The sequence below is a fragment of the Colossoma macropomum genome, unplaced genomic scaffold (assembly GCF_904425465.1).
Source record: "Colossoma macropomum unplaced genomic scaffold, Colossoma_macropomum, whole genome shotgun sequence".
NCBI classification, from domain to species: Eukaryota; Metazoa; Chordata; class Actinopteri; order Characiformes; family Serrasalmidae; genus Colossoma; species Colossoma macropomum.
This window is the reverse complement of record NW_023494802.1, coordinates 36,754,202-36,773,442: the sequence shown is the minus strand read 5'-3', so window position 1 is coordinate 36,773,442 and position 19,241 is coordinate 36,754,202. Positions and strand designations below refer to the sequence as shown.

Below are 19,241 nucleotides of genomic sequence, written 5' to 3'. Positions count from 1 at the left end.
CTTTAAATCAGCATTTTATTTCCACACAGACATGTTAGGATGGAAATTTCCAAATACATTATTTCAAATATACTTTTATTTAAAATATACTAGTATTTAAAATAACCTTGTTTCCAAAAGTTGGGATGCTGTGCAAAATGTAAATACAAACGGTATGTGATGATGTGCAAATCATTTAAACTCAAAATTTGAAGAAAACAGTACAAAGACAACATATCAAATGCTGAAACTAAGAAATTGTAGTGTTTTTTGAAAAAATATATGCCCATTTTGAATTTGATGCCAGCAATACATATCAAAAAGTTGGAACAGGGGCAACAAAAACTGGGAAAGTTGTGAACTACCAAAAATAAAACACCTGGTGGAATATATATCAACTAATTAGGTTAATTGGCAACAGATCAGTAACATGCTTTGGGGATAAAAAGAGCATCCCAGAGAGGCTGAGTCTTTCTGAAGTAAAGATGAGGAGGGGTTCACCACTCTGTGAAAGACTGCACAATCAAACAGTGCAACAACTAAAGAATAAGGTTTCACAACATAAAATAGCAAAGAACTTGGTTTCATCATCTACAGTGCATAATAACATTAAATGATTCTCTGCATGCAAGGTACAAAGCTAAAAACCAATATTGGCATGCTGTGATCTTTGGGCCCTCAAGTAGCAATGCATTGAAAACAAGCACAATTCTGTAGTGGAAATACGCAGTTCATCGCTGCATCCACAAATGCAAGTTAAAACTCTACAATGCAAAGAAGAGACTATATATAAACAGGATCCAGAAATGCTGCTGCCTTCTCTGGGCCTGAGCCGAAAATGGACTGAGGCAGAGTGGAAAGGTGTCCTGTGGTCCAAGTAATCATTTTTTTTTTTTATTTATTTTTTTTTTCCTAAAATATTGTATGCCACATCCTTCAGGCTAGAGAGGACAGAGGACAGTCCGGTTTGTTATCAGCGCACAGTTAAAAAGCCAGTATCCATGATGGTATGCGGTTGCATTAGTGTACATGGCATGAGTGACTGGCACAACTGTGAAGGCACCATTAATGCTGAACAATATATACAGGTTTTGGGGCAACATATGCTGCCATCCAGATTATGTCTTTTTCAGAAAAGCCCCACTATTACTGATGTCTTCACTGGTAAGATCCTCAGAGGATGAACGGATGTATTACAGAAAGCAGGAAAAACACTCTCGGTGAAAGTGTGTGTTATAGTGTGCAGGTGTGTGTTGGTTAGAAGATCAGTGAAGGTCACTTCCCCCCTGTCCCAGTCCAGCTGCACTCTGACCCTCTGCAGCCTCTCTGTAGGTCTAAGATTGTGAGGTGGCTGTCCTGGGCACTGTATCCAGTATTTATTAATATTTTTATTGTAGTTAAGACTCAACGCTGAATCCCAAAAAAAGTGTCCTTTTCTTGTTTCAGGCTCTGTTATCACACCCAGCTCCCAACGATGACTGTCTCCAACCTGGACGTCCCAGCAGTGTGTCCCTGAGTTAAAACCCTCAGAACCCAGAACACAATCCCACTTATCAAATCTCTCTGGATTATCAGGAAGTGATGACCTCTGGTCTGTCTTTTCTACAGCAGTGAGATCATCAGACAGGTGGAGGTGTGGATGTGCAGTGTTGGGGTCCAGAGTAACAGGGGCTGAGGAGAGAGAACACAATGAAACATCATGTTTTTCTCTCATTTCTGTAAATGTTTTACCTCTACAGACTATTTTCTTTACTGTGAGTAAAACAGCTTTAGAGGTCGATTCCAGAACACAGATCAACTTTAATCCTGGACTAAAATTTTGATGTTCAGTTCAGTGCAGCACTAAATATATATTTTTTATTACACTAAAGTATATTTTTATCTCCATATTTCACATTTTGTCTGAGTGAGATTTCTGCACAGTACAGTATTCATACTTTCACTTAAGTACAGTTTCAGTGTCCTTTTTACACCCTGAATAAAGAGAACATGATAACATGTTACTAATAGTTTATAAAGAGTGTCTCATTAGTGCAGAAGCAGACTGTGTGTGAGAGATCAACCCTAAGAGAAACAGAACTTACTGTACTGGAGAATCTCCTGCATGTTCTCCCACACTCTGAACTTCAGGTTGGAAAGGTGTTTCACTACATTGATCAGAGCTCCTGATGTCTTCTCTGGATCCTTTGGTGTGAGCTGAGCTCTGAAAATAGAAGATTGTGTGAAATATATCACTGTAGAAACTTTACAGCCTGTAATTTATTTGACTAAATATCAATATTTTATGATTTTTATTGTCTGGAGTCAATAATTCTGTTGTTTCTGTTAAATAAATATTTCTGCTACTGTTCTCATCACTACAACATTAACACACAATCCTTATTCACCTTCATTTCATTATAATACACTCATATTTACAATAAATACAATATACTGTAGATTTAAATGTAATAATGACTTTAACATTAGATAAAATGTGTGGTCTGACATTTACTTACTGTTTCTCTGTAGACTTGAAGTTCTGAGAGGAAAACAGAAAGAACAGTTTTTCATATGAAACACACCCCAAACAAACATCTGACTGTTGAAACTCTTGTTATTGTTTAGCAGACTGAATCAATGCCCTGGAAACTTAATCAGCAAAACCTGGTATGTTAGATAGCACTGAAAGCTTAAAGCAAGAATAGAGGTTTGCTCTCGCTGAATACGCTAATAGTTTGTTAACTGCGGGTTATAGTGTCAGTCATTTGGTTTATTTTACTGTTGCTTATTTTTGCTACAGTTTAAGTTCCTTTTCTGGGAGACACTGTTCACATCTGAGTGTTACTATATTAGCAATATGCTAACAGACAAGCTAGTCTTCAGTTAATGACTCAGTTAGCCAAGTGTGTTATCACTGTGTGTGTTTAGAGCGCCCTCTGTTGGAATCTGCACTGTAGTACCAAATGCACCTTTCACTTTATATCTCAGCACTGATTATTAATAGAACTAGTTCAGGATAACTCATATTATCCAGCCTGTTACAGTAACATTTAGAAAAGTATAATTAAGCAAATAGCATGTTATGTAGCCAATGTGCTTTATGTCTCCTGATTTACAGAAACCACACAGACACCTTTACACACCCAAACACACAAATTTCCATGTGCACGAGCCGCTTTCCACCTTTAAATAATGCAGCATATCAGTGCACTTGGCTGATGAGAGAGTGAGATGGAAACAATAGCTTTTCTGTGCAAATTTTCACCTGAAAAAGTGATAAAAATAATGGAATTCAATGTAGTAAGAAAGAAAGAAAGATTCTTACCTGTAAGAACAGAACGTCCTCAGCTTCCATTTCCTTCTCTATGTTTCTGATTGTGTCTGAAAGAGATGATATTTCTCCATTTATCTCCTCAATCTTCCTCATCATCATCTGACTCTTCTGCTCCTCTTCCTCCTTCAGTGCAGCTATCCTTGCTGCTTCTTCATCTCTTAGAAACTGGTGAAGCTTCTCAAACTCCTCCTTTATCTGCCTCTCTGTGTGCTGGGCCTGCGTCTGGAATGAGAGACCATTAGGAAACACAAACTCTAACAGATGATCTACAAGCTTTTACATTTACATTTCGCTGTTGTCGGAACAAAATCTCCAAAATTGCAGCTTTACAGGAAAAGGAAAAACCTTCTTTATTTTCAATGTAAGTCTATGGAACCAGACTTTTTTCCTAGTAATTTTGGGTCATTTCTTTTGGTCCATTCATCATGAAATTTACACACAGTGTAAAAGACAAAAGTAATTTTCAAATTATGACCGAAACTGAAAAATCACCAAAATGGAGATGGTGGTTTTGTTCCGACAACAGCGATTTGCAGCATTTAGCAGACGCTGTTTTCCAGTGCAACTTACAAAAGTGCTTTGTTGATAATTATCTTTACTAATTACAAACAGGTTAGAGAGAAAACGAGTCCTGAGAACAGATAGTGTTAGAAACAAAAGCCCATGTTGATACCTAGAGAAACGAAACAGAGTTAAACATAGCACAATACAAAACATTTAAGTACTTAACTTAGTGCTCACTTAAGTGCTGTAAAAAGAGATGTGTTTGAAGACCGCAAGAGACTCTGCTGTTCGGACAGCCAGTGGGAGTTCGTTCCACCACCTTGGTGCCAGTACAGCGAAAAGTCTTGATGCTTGTCTTCCACACGTCTTGAAGGATGGCAGGTCAAGCTGAGCTGTACTTGAATCTTGAAGGGCTCAAGGTACAGTTCGAGTTTTGACCTTTGCCATTAGGCAGGGAGGGGCTGGTCCGTTATTGGCTTTGTAGGCAAGCATCAGGGTTTTAAATCTGATACATGCAGCTACAGGAAGCCAGTGAAAGGAGCGCAACAGTGGAGTGACGTGACCAAACTTGACTGAAGAAAGATTGAAGACAAGCCATGCTGCTGAATTCTGGATGAGTTGCAGGGGCTTAATGGCCTGCATTGGAAGCCCAGCCAAGAGCGAGTTGCAGTAGTCAAGCCTTGAGGTGGAAAGAGACTGAACTAGCACCTGGGTGGCCTCTTGAGTGAGAAAGGGTCGGATCCTCCGGATGTTGTAAAGAAGAAACTTGCATGACCAAGTCAGGTTCACAATATGAGCTGTAAACGATAACTGGCCATCCAGAATCACACCAAGGCTTCTTCATCTTCAGACAGAACAATCAGAGAGTTTTCGAATGAAATGGGAAAATCATGATTAGGACCTGGAGTTCCAGGGATGAATAGCAGCTCAGCCTTGCTAGGATTGACCTTCAGGTGATCTTCCCAACACATATTTATGGAAGTGTATCACGGCACAAACTTGAAAATTTGCTCTCCACCAATCCACATTCAGGCAGATTGTGTACAAATGGAGGAAATTCAAGACCTATGTTATGCTCCCCAGGAGTGGTCAACCAACAAAGATCACACCAAGGTCAAGGTGTGCAATAGTCTGCAATGTCACAGAGGAACCCGGGGGGGGGCTAATAGTGTTGATGCTCTGTAACATATTGGGAAAATAGCATATTGGTAGCAATAGTTCATTGCAGTAGTGAGGGTGGCTGCTTTCCAAGTTCTAGCTCAAATATTAAAGTGTGTTTTTATTTATTTAGAGTGAACGTGGGTGATCTAGGAACAAGTGGTGTGTGTTTGTATACTACTGTGCGGGTAAAAACGCCTATTGACCATTCTATAATTTTATGGGTAGTACCTGGTTAAAACTTGAAATTTAAAAAAAAAATTAAAAACTTATTTTTTCCTCCTTAGCTTTTTCTCATTAGTGTCCCTCCTTAGTGGGGTTTTAGTGTTCCCTCCTGATTTTCTTTTCTTTAGTTTCAGACTGATTAGTGAGACTATAGGTGCTCCAGTCAGTTGCATCTTCTCAACCAGGGTGTGCTCCTGAAAGAATGCACCTAAACGCTTAAGGCTGTTTTAAATTAACAGAATTCTGTCTCAATTGGTTGGCTTCTTATCCCACTAATTTAGTTAGTGAGTCACAATTTGGAGTAAGTGTATCTATTTTTTGTGTATTTTTTTTTAGTTGGTCATTTATTTAATTACTTTTTTGGTAGTATATCTATATGTGTTGTTGGTGTGTTTGTTTTTTTTTTGCATACAGTATATTTGGTTAATAGTGGGTTGGGCCTTACCTACAGCATCAGAGTCTGTTCTTTTTTTTTTATTAAGCCCATAGTTTAAGCTGCTTTTTTTTTCACTAGTCAAGACTTGTTAACTGTCTTACATATAAAAGTGTAATTTTTAAATTGTTGATTGAATAATTAGTCTTGCTATTATTTTTTTATTTATTGAGCTGGTTGTTAAGTAAAGTTGTCCAGTGTATCAGCCCCATACCGTATTCTGTGTGCCTTCTTTAGAAGTGACTGGGTTTTGCTGTGGGAACGTATTGTTCCAGGGTAGAAGCTGGGGCCCACTAGCACATAGGGGCTGTTGCCAACAGTGATTAATGTCACATTTGGAGAAAGGAAAACATTGCATTCCAGCATAAAAACCTTATCCCATCTGTGAAACATGGTGGTGGCAGTATCATGGTTTGGGCCTGTTTGGCTGCATCTGGGCCAGCTTGCCATCATTGATGGAACATTAAACTCTGAATTATACCAGCAAATTCTCAAGGAAAATGTCAGGACATCTGTCTGTGAGCTGAAACTCAAAAGAACATGGGTCATGCAGCAAAATAACAACCCTAAGCACACAAGTCATTTTACCAAAGAATGGTTAAAGAAGAATGAAGTTAATGTTTTGGAGTGGCCAAGTCAAAATCATGACCTTAATCCTCTAGAAACGTTGTGGAAGGACCTGAAGCAAGCAGTTCATGGGAGGAAACCCACCAACATAACAGAGTTGAAGCTGTTTTGTATGGAGGAACTGGCTAAAATTCCACCAAGCTGATGTGCAGGACTAATCAACAGTTACAAGAAACAATTTAGTTACAGTTATTGCTGCACAAGGGAGTCACACCAGAAACTGAAAGGTTCACATACTTTTGCCACTCACATGTAATATTGGATCATTTTCCTCAATAAATAAATGACCAAATCTAATCTTATTGCCTAATTTGTTTAATTTGGTTCTCTTTATCTACTATTTGGACTTGTGTGAAAATCTGATGAAGTTTTAGTTTAAATTTATGCAGAAATATAGAAAATTCTAAAGGGTTCACAAACTTTCAAGCACCACTGTACCACCTACAGGAGAAGTGGACATTCAACAGAAACATGACCTTAGAACCATGTTTCACAATCCGAGATGATGTTTCACCTTAATGTGAGCTGCTGTTCGGTCATAGTCTTGTTTAGTTTCCTCTAAGACTCTCAGATTCTTCTGTAGAGGCTCCAAAGCAGTCTTGAGTTTATTCTGCAATTAAACAACAGTTTAGCTGAGAGCGTTCTCCACACTTTACAATATATGAACAATTTAACTATTTAAATGTAAACGTTGCCCTGCAGAATGTAGTTAGAGAGAGAAGAATTGCAGTTTAAATCTCTTTTTTGCAAGACTTTTTTCTTTTCCTCCAGTGCAGAGTAAGAATTCTATATTGCAAGCTTACATTTAACGTAGGCAATTATAATGAATTCAGCAACAGGGCATTTTTCTGACTGATATTCCACTTGTGTTGTTTGCAGTTTGGCCTAAAACCACACCCACTGACCGACCTTACTTTCAATATACATAACAGATTAATTTCGTTCTAAACTGAGAAAGATTTCACACATTTTAGTTGAGTTACGTTTTAGGCATCAACATACTAGAACAAGTTTCCTACCTTAAAGTCAGGCACAGCTTCATCTATTCGACAGCAATTATGATTTTCGTGTTTCGATGAAGTCTGACACGCCACACACACAGGCTGTTGATCATCCAAACAGAAGAGTTTGAGTTCCTCGTTGTGCAGAATGCAGAGCACCTCAGACCCTGCTGAAGATCTCTGACTCCTGCTCCCTAGAAGAGCCTCACAAAGGTTCTTCAGTGTAAAATTACAGGGAGGGTTATCTGTAGAGGATCTTCTTCTACAAACTGGACATTCTTGAGACTCCTTAGTTTCCCAGAACTTCTGCAGGCAGGTTTTACACACACTGTGGCTGCACGACAGAAAAACAGGATCCCTGAAGATTTCACAGCACACAGGACACGAAAAGTCTTCTTCTGAAAGAGGGTTTCTAGCAGCCATTTCCTCCAACTGCTGCTGTGCTGTTTCTCTGTAACGGCTCCTTTAGTCCAAACTCCACTTTCACTTTTAGGACGTCTGTAATGATCAGAGCAGCACAGTTGAGAATCAGCCACCGTAGCCCTTCAACCCACTGAGTGAGTTTTAGCTCCTTTCAGAATCACACATCAAGAAACAAACACATACAGTCACTGTTTAAAAGCTCCTCATTGGTGAAGTGAATGTAGAGTGAAGAAAGATCAGAGTGACGGGATAAAATTCACTTCCTCCAACAAATGTAAGGAAGTGTAGAGAAGGAGGAGCTTTGAAAAAGGAGGAGTCAGTCAGATGATCTATTCTAACTGTGTTTTCTACACTAGATGGCAGCAGTTCATTAATAACCTGAAACAAGGAGCTCTCAGATGAGTCAAGGTTTCTGAATGATTAGTTCATTTCAGCAAACAGAATCCAGCTCTTACAATTAAACATGTAAACTATGAGGAAAGACTGATTATATATTGTAAATACCTTTTACCTCATATTTCCTCCTAATTTCATGCACAATGAAATAGTGACACAAAATAGTGAATAGTGACATGAAAAAGTTCACTACAGGTTATTGCCATTTTTATTGTTGCAGCTGTTTTGTTGTTTGTGATCTTCTTCCACTACTTATTATTATTATAGTTCCTGCTGATTAGTGGAGTCTGAGCATGACAGCTATAAATAGCTGGCGGTTTGGATCCTTAGATCACTTCCCTTTCAGTTCTATCCTGCTGTCCAGAAATACCTGTCCATTTACAAATAGGCCAACATTATGTATTATAATATGATGGTTTTACAGTGGAGATCTGTCACCTCTGCAGCTGCCGATTCTCCTAATCGCCTACAGAGATCTCTCTCTCCTCAGTGCTGACAAAGAATGAAGGAACTGATCTGGTCCCAGTTCACCAAAGGCATCTTAGTTTTAAGATTATTTTAACTGGTAGAGACAGTGTTCGCTGTGATGCTTGCTCTACCATTTAAGAGTCAGCTTTGTGCTAAGATGATTTTGAGAAAGTCAGCTCTGACGAGTTCAGGAGGTTTTGCTTTGTTCGGTATTCAAACCTCCCTTGAAACTCCAGCCCTAGCTGCAGCTGCTCCTGTGTTAAAATCATTTAAAAAACTGAAATCATTTATTAATAAATGCAAATAAATATAAATTGTTTATTAAAATCTGCAGACAAATTCGATTTTTAAATATTTTGGCAGTAAAAAGAGACCCATGGCTACAGAAAAAATACATGTGGCTATAGCCCAATAGCTGGACCCTAAACACATCCCTGGGCAGCTCCAGTTCTGCAGAGACAGATATGGCCAGTATCAGTAGGTTTGGCTGAAAAAGTGACACAGTTTAAAAAAATGTTGAACTATTTGTAGATCGCATGGTAACTACATTGAAGTACATTGTATGCCTATACCTGATAATACAATTCAAGTCCCATAACCCCCCTGCTTTTTATCCCGGGTGATGTTGTGGGCTCACTTGACACTTGCTAGCTTCGGGTCGAGTTTTACACAGCAGTCTTCTCTAAAACTAGGCGAGCAAGTGGTAGAAGTGGTTAGTTAGTTTTTAACAGCAGCCCCCTCTGCTGGCCAAAACAAGCACAACATGCGATGTCTGCCTGTCTGCTCTGCGGCAGGTCTTTCTGAAGCCTTTTAGAGGCTTTTTAATTCACACTTAAAAAGTGGGACATTTCTGGGGACAGGCCACAAAAAACAGGGACTGTCCCTGGAGACATCTAGTCACCCCATCTGGTACACTTTCCCCATTATGTGGTGGACCAGCACGATCACATCCACATTCAGGGCACAGTTTATGAATCACTGCAGTAAATACTGGTTGCTCATTTTTTAACATGGAGCTTGAGACAGGAAGGCTACTGTTCCCATCCACACTCACTCTCTTTCAGCAGAAGCTCTACACTTCCTGTGTCCAAGCAGGAAAGCAGCTCACACACAGAGGCCTGTCTAGTTATTTCTCGTGACAATTGGCTCCTTCTGTAAATAACTAATAGACTTTTTTTTTACAATATTCTTGTCCACTTCATGAGTTCTTCAAGTACAGACCTGAACCTCATAGAATTTTGCATCATATTTAGGAGCTGCAGAATTGGGGTGGAAAGTGTTCTGCTCATTACTGACACTTCAAACAGACTAAGCAACCTGGTAGGGTTGCCAGATCTGGCAGGATCCACTGGATTAGCATTTTATGCTTCTTGTTGTGACAATAGTTGTTTAGAAGTGATGTTTGATACTGTAACATTTCAAGGGTAATTAAAAAGCATAAATTAAAATATATAAATTAATAGATTCTTGCAATCCTGTAAACAAGTTAATAATATGTATTAGCAAGTAGAAAAACAACAGCAATAATAATCATTATAATAATAATAACAATAGTAACAGACAGTAACCAAACAGTTGTTTGTAGGTGTTTTTCATTTATGAGAATTTAGTGAACGGTGCTACAATTACTCTTTATGTTTTTCCTTATGCTTATGTTATGCAACATTTATGATTTCAGTATAAGAACATGTTCTACAGTCTCTTTCTTTTGTTTTTTTTCTTTGCATTTGTAGCTCCCACCTCACTGATGGTCAGATGTAGTTCTGTTACATGGTTCAAGGTAACGTTATAGCCTCATTTAGACTGTAAGCGTTTTGCAATCAGTTTGTCCTGTTCTAATGTTTTTCATCATCATGTCCTCTGTTCATTCAGCTCATAGGAAGAGTGATCAGTGAGGTGATGATCCAGATGAGCCAACGCAGTGTTCACTGCAGGATTTTATCTTCTGACACTGTAATTGTTTAACCTTGGGATTTCACATAATTCATAACCAGAATGGAGAACTTTATACAGTATCTCTCCCACTAACCCCAATTACTTAAGCAATGAAGGCACAACATGTTAACATGAACAGATGAGAAACTCAGTGCAAGGCAGGTGTGTAATGTTTAGAACTGATGAGGAGTTTGTGCAGGGATCAGCAGACACCAGCCCAAACACTTTGGCATCCAAGTGAGGCTTTACATCTCAACAGGACGGTGAGTGGCACATGCAGGTAAGATAATTGATAACATGTGTGGAACATCTGAGAAGCACTCAGATAGCTCTTAATCTGGGGAGGGGATTATTTATTTATTTATTTATTTATTTACTTATGCTTGTTTGTAAATCCTAATACATCTACCACATCATCTAACCAAGCATTCCTCCTGGATCAGAGACTCCAGACAGCAGTGGTACCTGAACTTCATCAAAATAGCCTCAGTTTCTGGACTAGATCAGAGCATAAGAGCATGATCATCCTTTCAGACCAATAATAAAGATTTTACAGTGTTTTTTTTTTAAGCATTTTCCAGCAGACCAAGAGGATCCAGGCTTTAAATTAGTGATGGTAGAAACGAGAGAGACAGTCTCAACCATTTATTGTGTGTGAATAGCTTTTTTTATTTTGAATACTAAACAGAAAACAAGATGTACAGTGATACAAGAAAATGCCCCCCCCCACCCCCCACACTGAACTCCTTCCCTCCCATACATACCCATATGTATGGTGTTACATACCCACACCAACACATATATAAATAAAAAAAACACTGAAGTAAATACAGTGATGAAAAAATTAACCTGCTGTAGCATTACAGCATGCTGTGGGATAATATTCAAAACCCAACATGCATTCAGCTGTACGGTTTGTAATATAATGCAGTTTATTTCACACAGTAAACTATTAATCTCTGAACCAAAGCAGAGTTTTAAAGATCTAATGATGGAGAAAAATGCAGGATGATAGAGAAATAAAGTCTACACTGAAAAGGAGTGAAATCTCACTCAAATAACGTTTATGAGAATAACGTTATGACGTTTTGATGTCAAATAATGTTGTAATGATATCAGGAGTCACTCTATGACACTTTAAACCAGCATTTTATTTCCACACAGACATGTTAGGATGAAAGAAGGGGGGACGACCCCTCCACAATCCTGCGCAAAACTGGGAAAAGTTAACAGTAGGAGCTATAAGCATGCAGGGTCGCTATGGCAACCAGAAACACTGAGTTGTTTTCTGTTTCTCCCATGGCTTCTTTGTCCGTCACGCAGGGCTACCAGATTCACGTTTTTCCCAACAAATCCGGCTAGTCTGAAAGTGCAGATTTTATACCGTGGCAGGTGCGTTTTTGTTTGGACTACTTTTTAAATGTAATGTGGCAGCAGAAAAAAGTCTGAAAGTGAAATAAATCATCTTATGAGTGTGCACTATATGGACAATAGTATTGGAACACATACAGATTACACCTACAGGAGCTTTTATGGCATGCCATTCTAAATCCACAGGTATTATATGGAGGTGGTCCCCCCTTTGCAGATATAACGGCTTCCACTCTTCTGGGAAGTTTTCTACAAAATTTTGAAGTCTGTCTGTGGGAATATTTGCTCATTCATCCAGAAGAGCATTTGTGAGGTCAGGCAATGGTATTGGACGAGAGGGCCTGGCTCACAATCTCTGTTCTTGTTCATCCCAAAGGTGTTGGATGGGTTGAGGACAGGGCTTTTTGAGGGCCAGTCAAGATCTTCCACACCAAACTCACCCAGCCAGGCCTTTATGGACCTTGCTTGTGCACTGGGGCTCAGTCATGCTGGAACAGAAAAGGGCCTTCACCAAACTGTTCCCACAAAGCTGGAAGTGTACAATTGTCCAAAATGTATTTTGTCTGCTGAAGCATTATGATTTCCCTTCACTGGAACTAACTAACTAAAACAGCCCCATAGCATCATTCCTCCTCCACCAAACTTTACAGTTAGCACAGTGCAGTCAGGCAGGTAATGTTCTCCTGGAATTTGCCAAATCCAGACTCGTCCATCAGACTGACAGATAGAGAAGCATGAATAGAATATGTTTCTACTGCTCCAGAGTCCAGTGGCTGTGTGCTTTATGCCACTCCCCCCAATGTTTGACATTGTGCATTTTGATCTCAGGTTTCTGTGTAGCTGCTTGGCCAGGAAAACCCATTTCGTGAAGCTCCCAACATGTAGTTCTTTTGCTGATGTTGCTTCCAAAAGCAGTTTGGAACTCTTTAGTGAGTGATTCAACCGAAAACAGGCACTATGCGCTTCAGCACTTGGCAACTCCACTCTGTGATTTTGCATGGTCCACCGCTTTGTGGGTAAGCTGTTGTTGCTCCTAGATGCTTCCATTTCACAATAATAGCACTTACAGTTCACAGGGGCAGATCTAGCAGGACAGAAATTTCACTAACTGAGTTGTGGCAGAGGTGGCATCCTATGAAAGTGCCACTTTCCTCAATAAAGTACAATCTTAAAGAGCGGCTCTATCTGGTTCTCCTCAACAGACTCTGACTGTGATTGGCTGAGAGTTTCAAGCTGGTGGAGCAGCTGGGAAATCTGTCTGCAGCAGAATGTTGAACTGAATAATGATATAAATTAACATTATGAGCAGATCACAGTCCATTTTCCCGCCATGTGATCTGATCAGAATATTAAGAGACGACAGCAGAATGAATTCACATCATCTACTTTATCACTAAAGAGTCTGAAAACCAAAACCACACAAATGATTCATCATTTACAGTGTTCACCCACGGATCCTGCTCTTACTGCAACACCCATTAAACACTGTCAACACATCAGGACACACATTCAAAATCCCCCAATATTTAACCCAAGTAATGTAGTGACATATTCTTATGATCATAATTCAGACACTCACTACCTGTATAAATGTTCATTCTAAGCAGCATCAACTTTAACTGTGCTGTTCCACTGTTACTGACGTCTTCACTGGTAAGATCCTCAGAGGATGAACAGACACATTACAGAAAAATGGTAAAACTCTCTCAGTGAAAGTGTGTGTTATAGTGTGCAGGTGTGTGTTGGTTAGAAGATCAGTGAAGGTCACTTTCCCCCTGTTCCAGTCCAGCTGCACTCTGACCCTCTGCAGCTTAACTTTAGGTTTGAGGTAGTGAGCTGGTTTTCCTTGGCAGCGTGTCCAATATTCATCTTGGCTTTTATTGTAGCTCAGCCTCCACATTGAATCCCAGAAAGAGTCTCCTTTTCTTGTTGCAGACTCTGGTATCACACCCAGTGACCAGTTATCACTGTCTCCAACCTGGACGTCCCAGCAGTGTGTCCCTGAGTTAAAACCCTCAGAACCCAGAACACACAGAAAATCATCAAATCTCTCTGGATTATCGGGAAGTGATGATCTCTGTTTCCTGTTTTCTACAGTAGTGAGATCATCAGACAGGTGGAGTTTTGGATGTGCAGTGTTGGGGTCCAGAGTAACAGGGGCTGAGGAGAGAGAACACAATCAAACATCATGTTTTTCTCTCATTTCTGTAAATGTTTTACCTCTACAGACTATTTTCTTTACTGTGAGTAAAACAGCTTTAGAGGTCGATTCCAGAACACAGATCAACTTTAATCCTGGACTAAATGTTGATGTTCAGTTCAGTGCAGCACTAAAGTGTATGTTCAGTAGTGAATGGTCATTATAGTCCAGTGACAGATCTAATCTGAGTGCAGCATTTTTCTGTAGTGATTCACTCACAGAGCTGAATATCCATGAACATTTTCACACTCACTGACTTGATACTGATTCCTGATGGATAAAAACTAAACATATGATTATAGCGATCTTTGCAGAAAACAGTTCATTATGTTTTGCATGGAAAGAAAGTTTTTTTTTTTTTTTTTTTATTCTGAACTGGAAAAAGTTGGCGTATGAACTAACCGCAGGCACTGGACAAAAGCCCACTTTGGAAAACTGACTCAAATATATTATTAATTTAATATTTTTTTTATCATAAATTCATAAAGTTGTTCACTGGATTTTCCATGACTAGCTGACAGTCGCATTACATGCTAGCTGTAGTGATCGTTATCTAGAATCTAGAACATTTAGAGCTGAAGATGAGTTTGTACATCCTCATCTGACCTGTTTGTCATGACCAACAATCATTTACTACTACTACTACAATTAATGATAATAATAATAATAATAATAATAATAATAATAATAACAAAAAATAAATGACCCTAATATTATTATGTAAACAATTTAATCACATACTTTTTAAGTAATGTATAAAATTGGTATTTTAAGTGTTTCTATTTTATCATTAAGACACAAATTGAGATTTGCCTCAATTTCAATATATCATTTCTCTTGTACCCGAATTAATAACACAATTACAGTAACTATAAGTTATTTGAAAAATTATACTTAAATGTAAAAAAATTAATCCATTTTCATTTCAGTTTGATTTATTTGAGTGAGTCTAAAGACTGATTCTTCTTTCTTTCATTCGAGTATATTTTTATCTCCATACTCCACTTTTGAGTGAGATTTCTACAGAGTACTGCATTCATACTGTACTTTGAGTACAGTTTCAGTGTCCTTTTTACACCCTGAATAAAGAGAACATGATAACATGTTACTAATAGTTTATAAACAGTGTGTCATTAGTGCAGAAGCAGACTGTGTGTGAGAGATCAACCCTAAGAGAAACAGAACTTACTGTACTGGAGAATCTCCTGCATGTTCTCCCACACTCTGAACTTCAGGTTGGAAAGGTGTTTCACTACTTTGATCAGAGCTCCTGATGTCTTCTCTGGATCCTTTGATTTGAGCTGAGCTCTGAAAATAGAAGATTGTGTCAAATATATCACTGTAGAAACTTTACAGCCTGTAATTTATTTGACTAAATATCAATATTTTATGACATTTATTGTCTGGAGTCAATAATTCTGTTGTTTCTGTTAAATAAATATTTCTGCTACTGTTCTCATCACTACAACATTAACACACAATCCTTATTCACCTTCATTTCATTATAATACAGTCATATTTACAATAAATACAATATACTGTAGATTTAAATGTATTAATGACTTTAACATTAGATAAAATGTGTGATCTGACATTTACTCACTGTTTCTCTGTAAACTTGAAGTTCTGAGAGGGAAACAAAAAGAACATTGTAGCTAAAAGTGAAGAGACTTTTCAGGTGTTTTTCATATGAAACACACAAACACCAGCAAACAGCCAAGTTAGTGACATTATCTATCATTTAATATTCAATAAAATTTTACATTCTAAATAACTACTTTCTCACTCATTATGTTTGTTATTTATAAATTAATCTAATCAGTCAGATGTTGATAAAGTAGTTTGACTGGATGAATTTTGAGAGGCAGGGATCACAAACTAGACCGATGAGCAAAATGCAAACAAATCCATCAACCAGTCATCAACAAACAAATGCAGGTGAAGATCTAATGAGGTTCACTTGGAAACACAGCTAAGAATTACAGGAGAACCACCAACAACAGAACCAGAGCCAAACTAACACAGCAAGATGATGAGGCGGCAGAGCCGGAATGTTCAGAGGATCCAGGAGAGGCTCCACTGATGATCAGATACAGAGTCAGAAGATCTGCTCATTTCTTTTGTCTTCATTTAGTAAACAGGTAAACAAATAAAGATATTTGGCTCTTCAACAGGAGTTTCCTCCCAGCAGAGCTCACTACTGTACTCTACTTTGTGTTGTGGTCTCTGTGTGCATTAATGAAACTGTTATAATCATTTATGTGGCTTCTTGTGTTGTTTACTGAGAAATGTGCTGACTCTGCTAAAGTCAATGTTAATTAGTGTGATGTTGGTAATTCTACTTCAGCTCTCATTGACTTTGCTAACAGTTGTGCAGATTACAGTGTCAGTTATTTGGTTTATTTTACTGCTGTTCGTTTTTGCTACAGTTTAAGTTCCTTTTCTGGGAGACACTGTTCACATCTGAGTGTTACTATATTAGCAATATGCTAACAGACAAGCTAGTCTTCAGTTAATGACTCAGTTTGCCAAGAGTGTCATCGCTGTGTGTGCTTAGAGCGCCCTCTGTTGGAATCTGCCTTGTAGTACCAAATCCACCTTTCACTTTATATTTCAGCACTGATTATTGACAGAACCAGTACAAGAGAACTCTTTAAATTGTCTAAATCGTTTTATTAACATTTAGTCCTGTATGAATTATTAATCTGAGCAAATAGCATGTTATACAGCCTAGCTTTTTGTTTGTTTTCTGATTTACAGGAACCACACACACCTCTACACACCCAAACACACATATTCAAAGCCTGTTTCTGTTTGCTGATCATCTTGTGGAAGAGACAATTAAAGCTTCGTATTAACATAACCTAGAGCCATCAGGGTGGGTGGTAAAAAATAGCAGCTGCCATTTCCTCCATAGTGCTTACCACTAGAGAAGGGCAATATTGGAAAAAAAAAAAATAAATAATCTTTTCAAATGTTTAACAACTGTCAATCACAATTTTTAGTCCCTACAGAATGCATTTGAAAAACAATTTAAATCAAAATTTTTTATATTGGTATGGACTGTAAATGTGCAAAAAAAGTAACAAACAGCTCTGTTTATAATGACTAAATTGTGCACATAATGGTTACATTTAAATATCTAGAATTTGTCTGAAAAAGTTTTTATAACCTTTTTCTTTCAAGAATGACAAGCAACTTCCTTCAAGTTCACAAGCAACTCTCACTTTAAATAATGTGCAAGCTTAATCTCCTCACATTTCAGTTTAGGAAAAGTGCATAATATGAAAATCATGGTCACGTAAAGTAGTTCTTTACAGGATTCTTGAAAAGAACACAAGCCTATCTACTGTTTCAGGCTTGAGAGACGCCCTCTGGCAGGTAATGATGTAAACACTTGGATATTATTGCCCCGCCGACCTTTCACTAAATAAACACCCTTGCACTGAATGTGCTATTGTGGTTTGCCATCACTTTTTCTTACACAACCTTGTCAGAGCATATCTACCCTCACCTCAAAGCAAGGTGTGGCAGCCTCCAGATATGCTACTTCCCTGACGACCACACTGCTGAAGTAATAATCCTGGGGCTCAAAGATACCTTGGCTTCTTGGAAGCTTATGCAAGCACACAAGTGTCTGCATGACTACAGACAGATGATTATGATTATTGTACAGAACAGCACTAGAAAATGATGTAGCTAACGTAAGCAGTCTTTTAGTGGGATCTTTAGGTGTCGACGAGCAGTTTATTTTTCATTGCATTGTTTCACACATCAAAGCAAATGTCTACTTCTAGACAAACTCAGTAGAGGTAAGATATAAAAAGTCGATAAACATTTTTTTTCAATGGCTGTAGTGGCAGTATGCTTTAGCCGAAGTTAAGTTTGCCGTTTTCTTTTTCCTCAATATCTCAGCTGCCTGATTTGAACTTAGTTAAGATATCTTCACTGTACTAACAATGTGCCTGTGGTGAGTGGACACATGCTTTATAGTGGTGTAGCAGTGTTGGTTCTGGTTTATGTGAATGGCAGAAACGTCAAGATATAATGATGACTGCACGGCTGTCAGGCTGTGGTCCGCACACTTCTTCACAGGCCTACTCAAAATGTTATATGTACGCCACTGGGCTAGCAGAAGAAATTATTTTGGTTCTGATATAGTCTATGTAATGTAGAGTATTGAAGTGTACCACTACAGGCTGGCAGTGGCCTCTGGAAGACCACAATGTGTGGCCATGTTGACAGCCACACCAGGAGAATCATGCAACGTCCTTGGCCTCTGAAGAAGGGACTATTTATGTTATTTATGTTGCTGTGCATCATATAAAAGTATGTGGTGTATGCACACAGTACCCAACCCTCACATGGTGGACCGCTGTGATTGTAGAGATCATCATAGTGATCCTCCACTTTGACACTAAAATAACTCACATTTTCTTTTCTAAAACAATCGTGTCGGAAATATAAAGCTAGAAGTAGTAGTTTTTTATGTATAAGTGACAGAAAAAATGAAAAAAGAAGGAAAGAAAGAAAGAATATCTTACCTGTAAGAACAGAATGTCCTCAGCTTCCATTTCCTTCTTTATGTTTCTGATTGTGTCTGAAAGAGATGATATTTCTCCATTCATCTCCTCAATCTTCCTCCTCATCATCTGACTCTTCTGCTCCTCTTCCTCCTTCAGTGCAGCTATCCTTGCTGCTTCTTCATCTCTTAGAAACTGGTGAAGCTTCTCAAACTTCTCCTTTATCTGCCTCTCTGTGTGCTGGGCCTGCGTCTGGAATGAGAGACCATTAGGAAACACAAACTCTAACAGATGATCTACAAGCATTTACCACCTACAGGAGAAGTGGACACTCATCAGAAACATGACCTCAGCAACATGTTTCACAATTCAAGATGATGTTTCACCTTAATGTGAGCTGCTGTTTGGTCATAGTCTTGTTTAGCTTCCTCTAAGACTTTCAGATTCTTCTGTAGAGGCTCCAAAGCAGACTTGAGTTTATTCTGCAATTAAACAGCAGTTTAGATTAGTGTCTTCCCCACACTTTACAATATGAGATCAATTAAACTATTTAAATCCAACAGTTCTCCTACAGACTACAGTTTGAAGGAATAATAATAGTAGTTTGAATAATAGTAGTTTTACTTTCTGCCTCAAAATCAGAAGAGATATTTTTCATTTTTTGTACAGTAACATTTCTGCA

General features: G+C 38.4%; 1 protein-coding gene across 1 annotated transcript in view; it reads right to left on the bottom strand.

Annotated features, from left to right (window-relative positions):
* Positions 1–850: 850 nt before the first annotated feature.
* Positions 851–19,241, bottom strand: part of LOC118822912 — a 40,597-nt gene continuing 22,206 nt past the window's right edge. Inside the window, exons 8-19 of the mRNA XM_036592241.1 lie at positions 18,946–19,041; positions 18,581–18,811; positions 15,640–15,662; positions 15,226–15,344; positions 13,455–13,996; positions 8,926–9,017; positions 7,262–7,706; positions 6,757–6,852; positions 3,287–3,517; positions 2,478–2,500; positions 2,064–2,182; positions 851–1,650 (exon numbers count right to left, since the gene is read on the bottom strand). Coding sequence (XP_036448134.1) covers positions 1,109–1,650; positions 2,064–2,182; positions 2,478–2,500; positions 3,287–3,517; positions 6,757–6,852; positions 7,262–7,706; positions 8,926–9,017; positions 13,455–13,996; positions 15,226–15,344; positions 15,640–15,662; positions 18,581–18,811; positions 18,946–19,041 — 2,559 coding nt within the window. The 3' untranslated portion in view covers positions 851–1,108. The remainder of the gene's footprint in view (positions 1,651–2,063; positions 2,183–2,477; positions 2,501–3,286; positions 3,518–6,756; positions 6,853–7,261; positions 7,707–8,925; positions 9,018–13,454; positions 13,997–15,225; positions 15,345–15,639; positions 15,663–18,580; positions 18,812–18,945; positions 19,042–19,241) is intronic.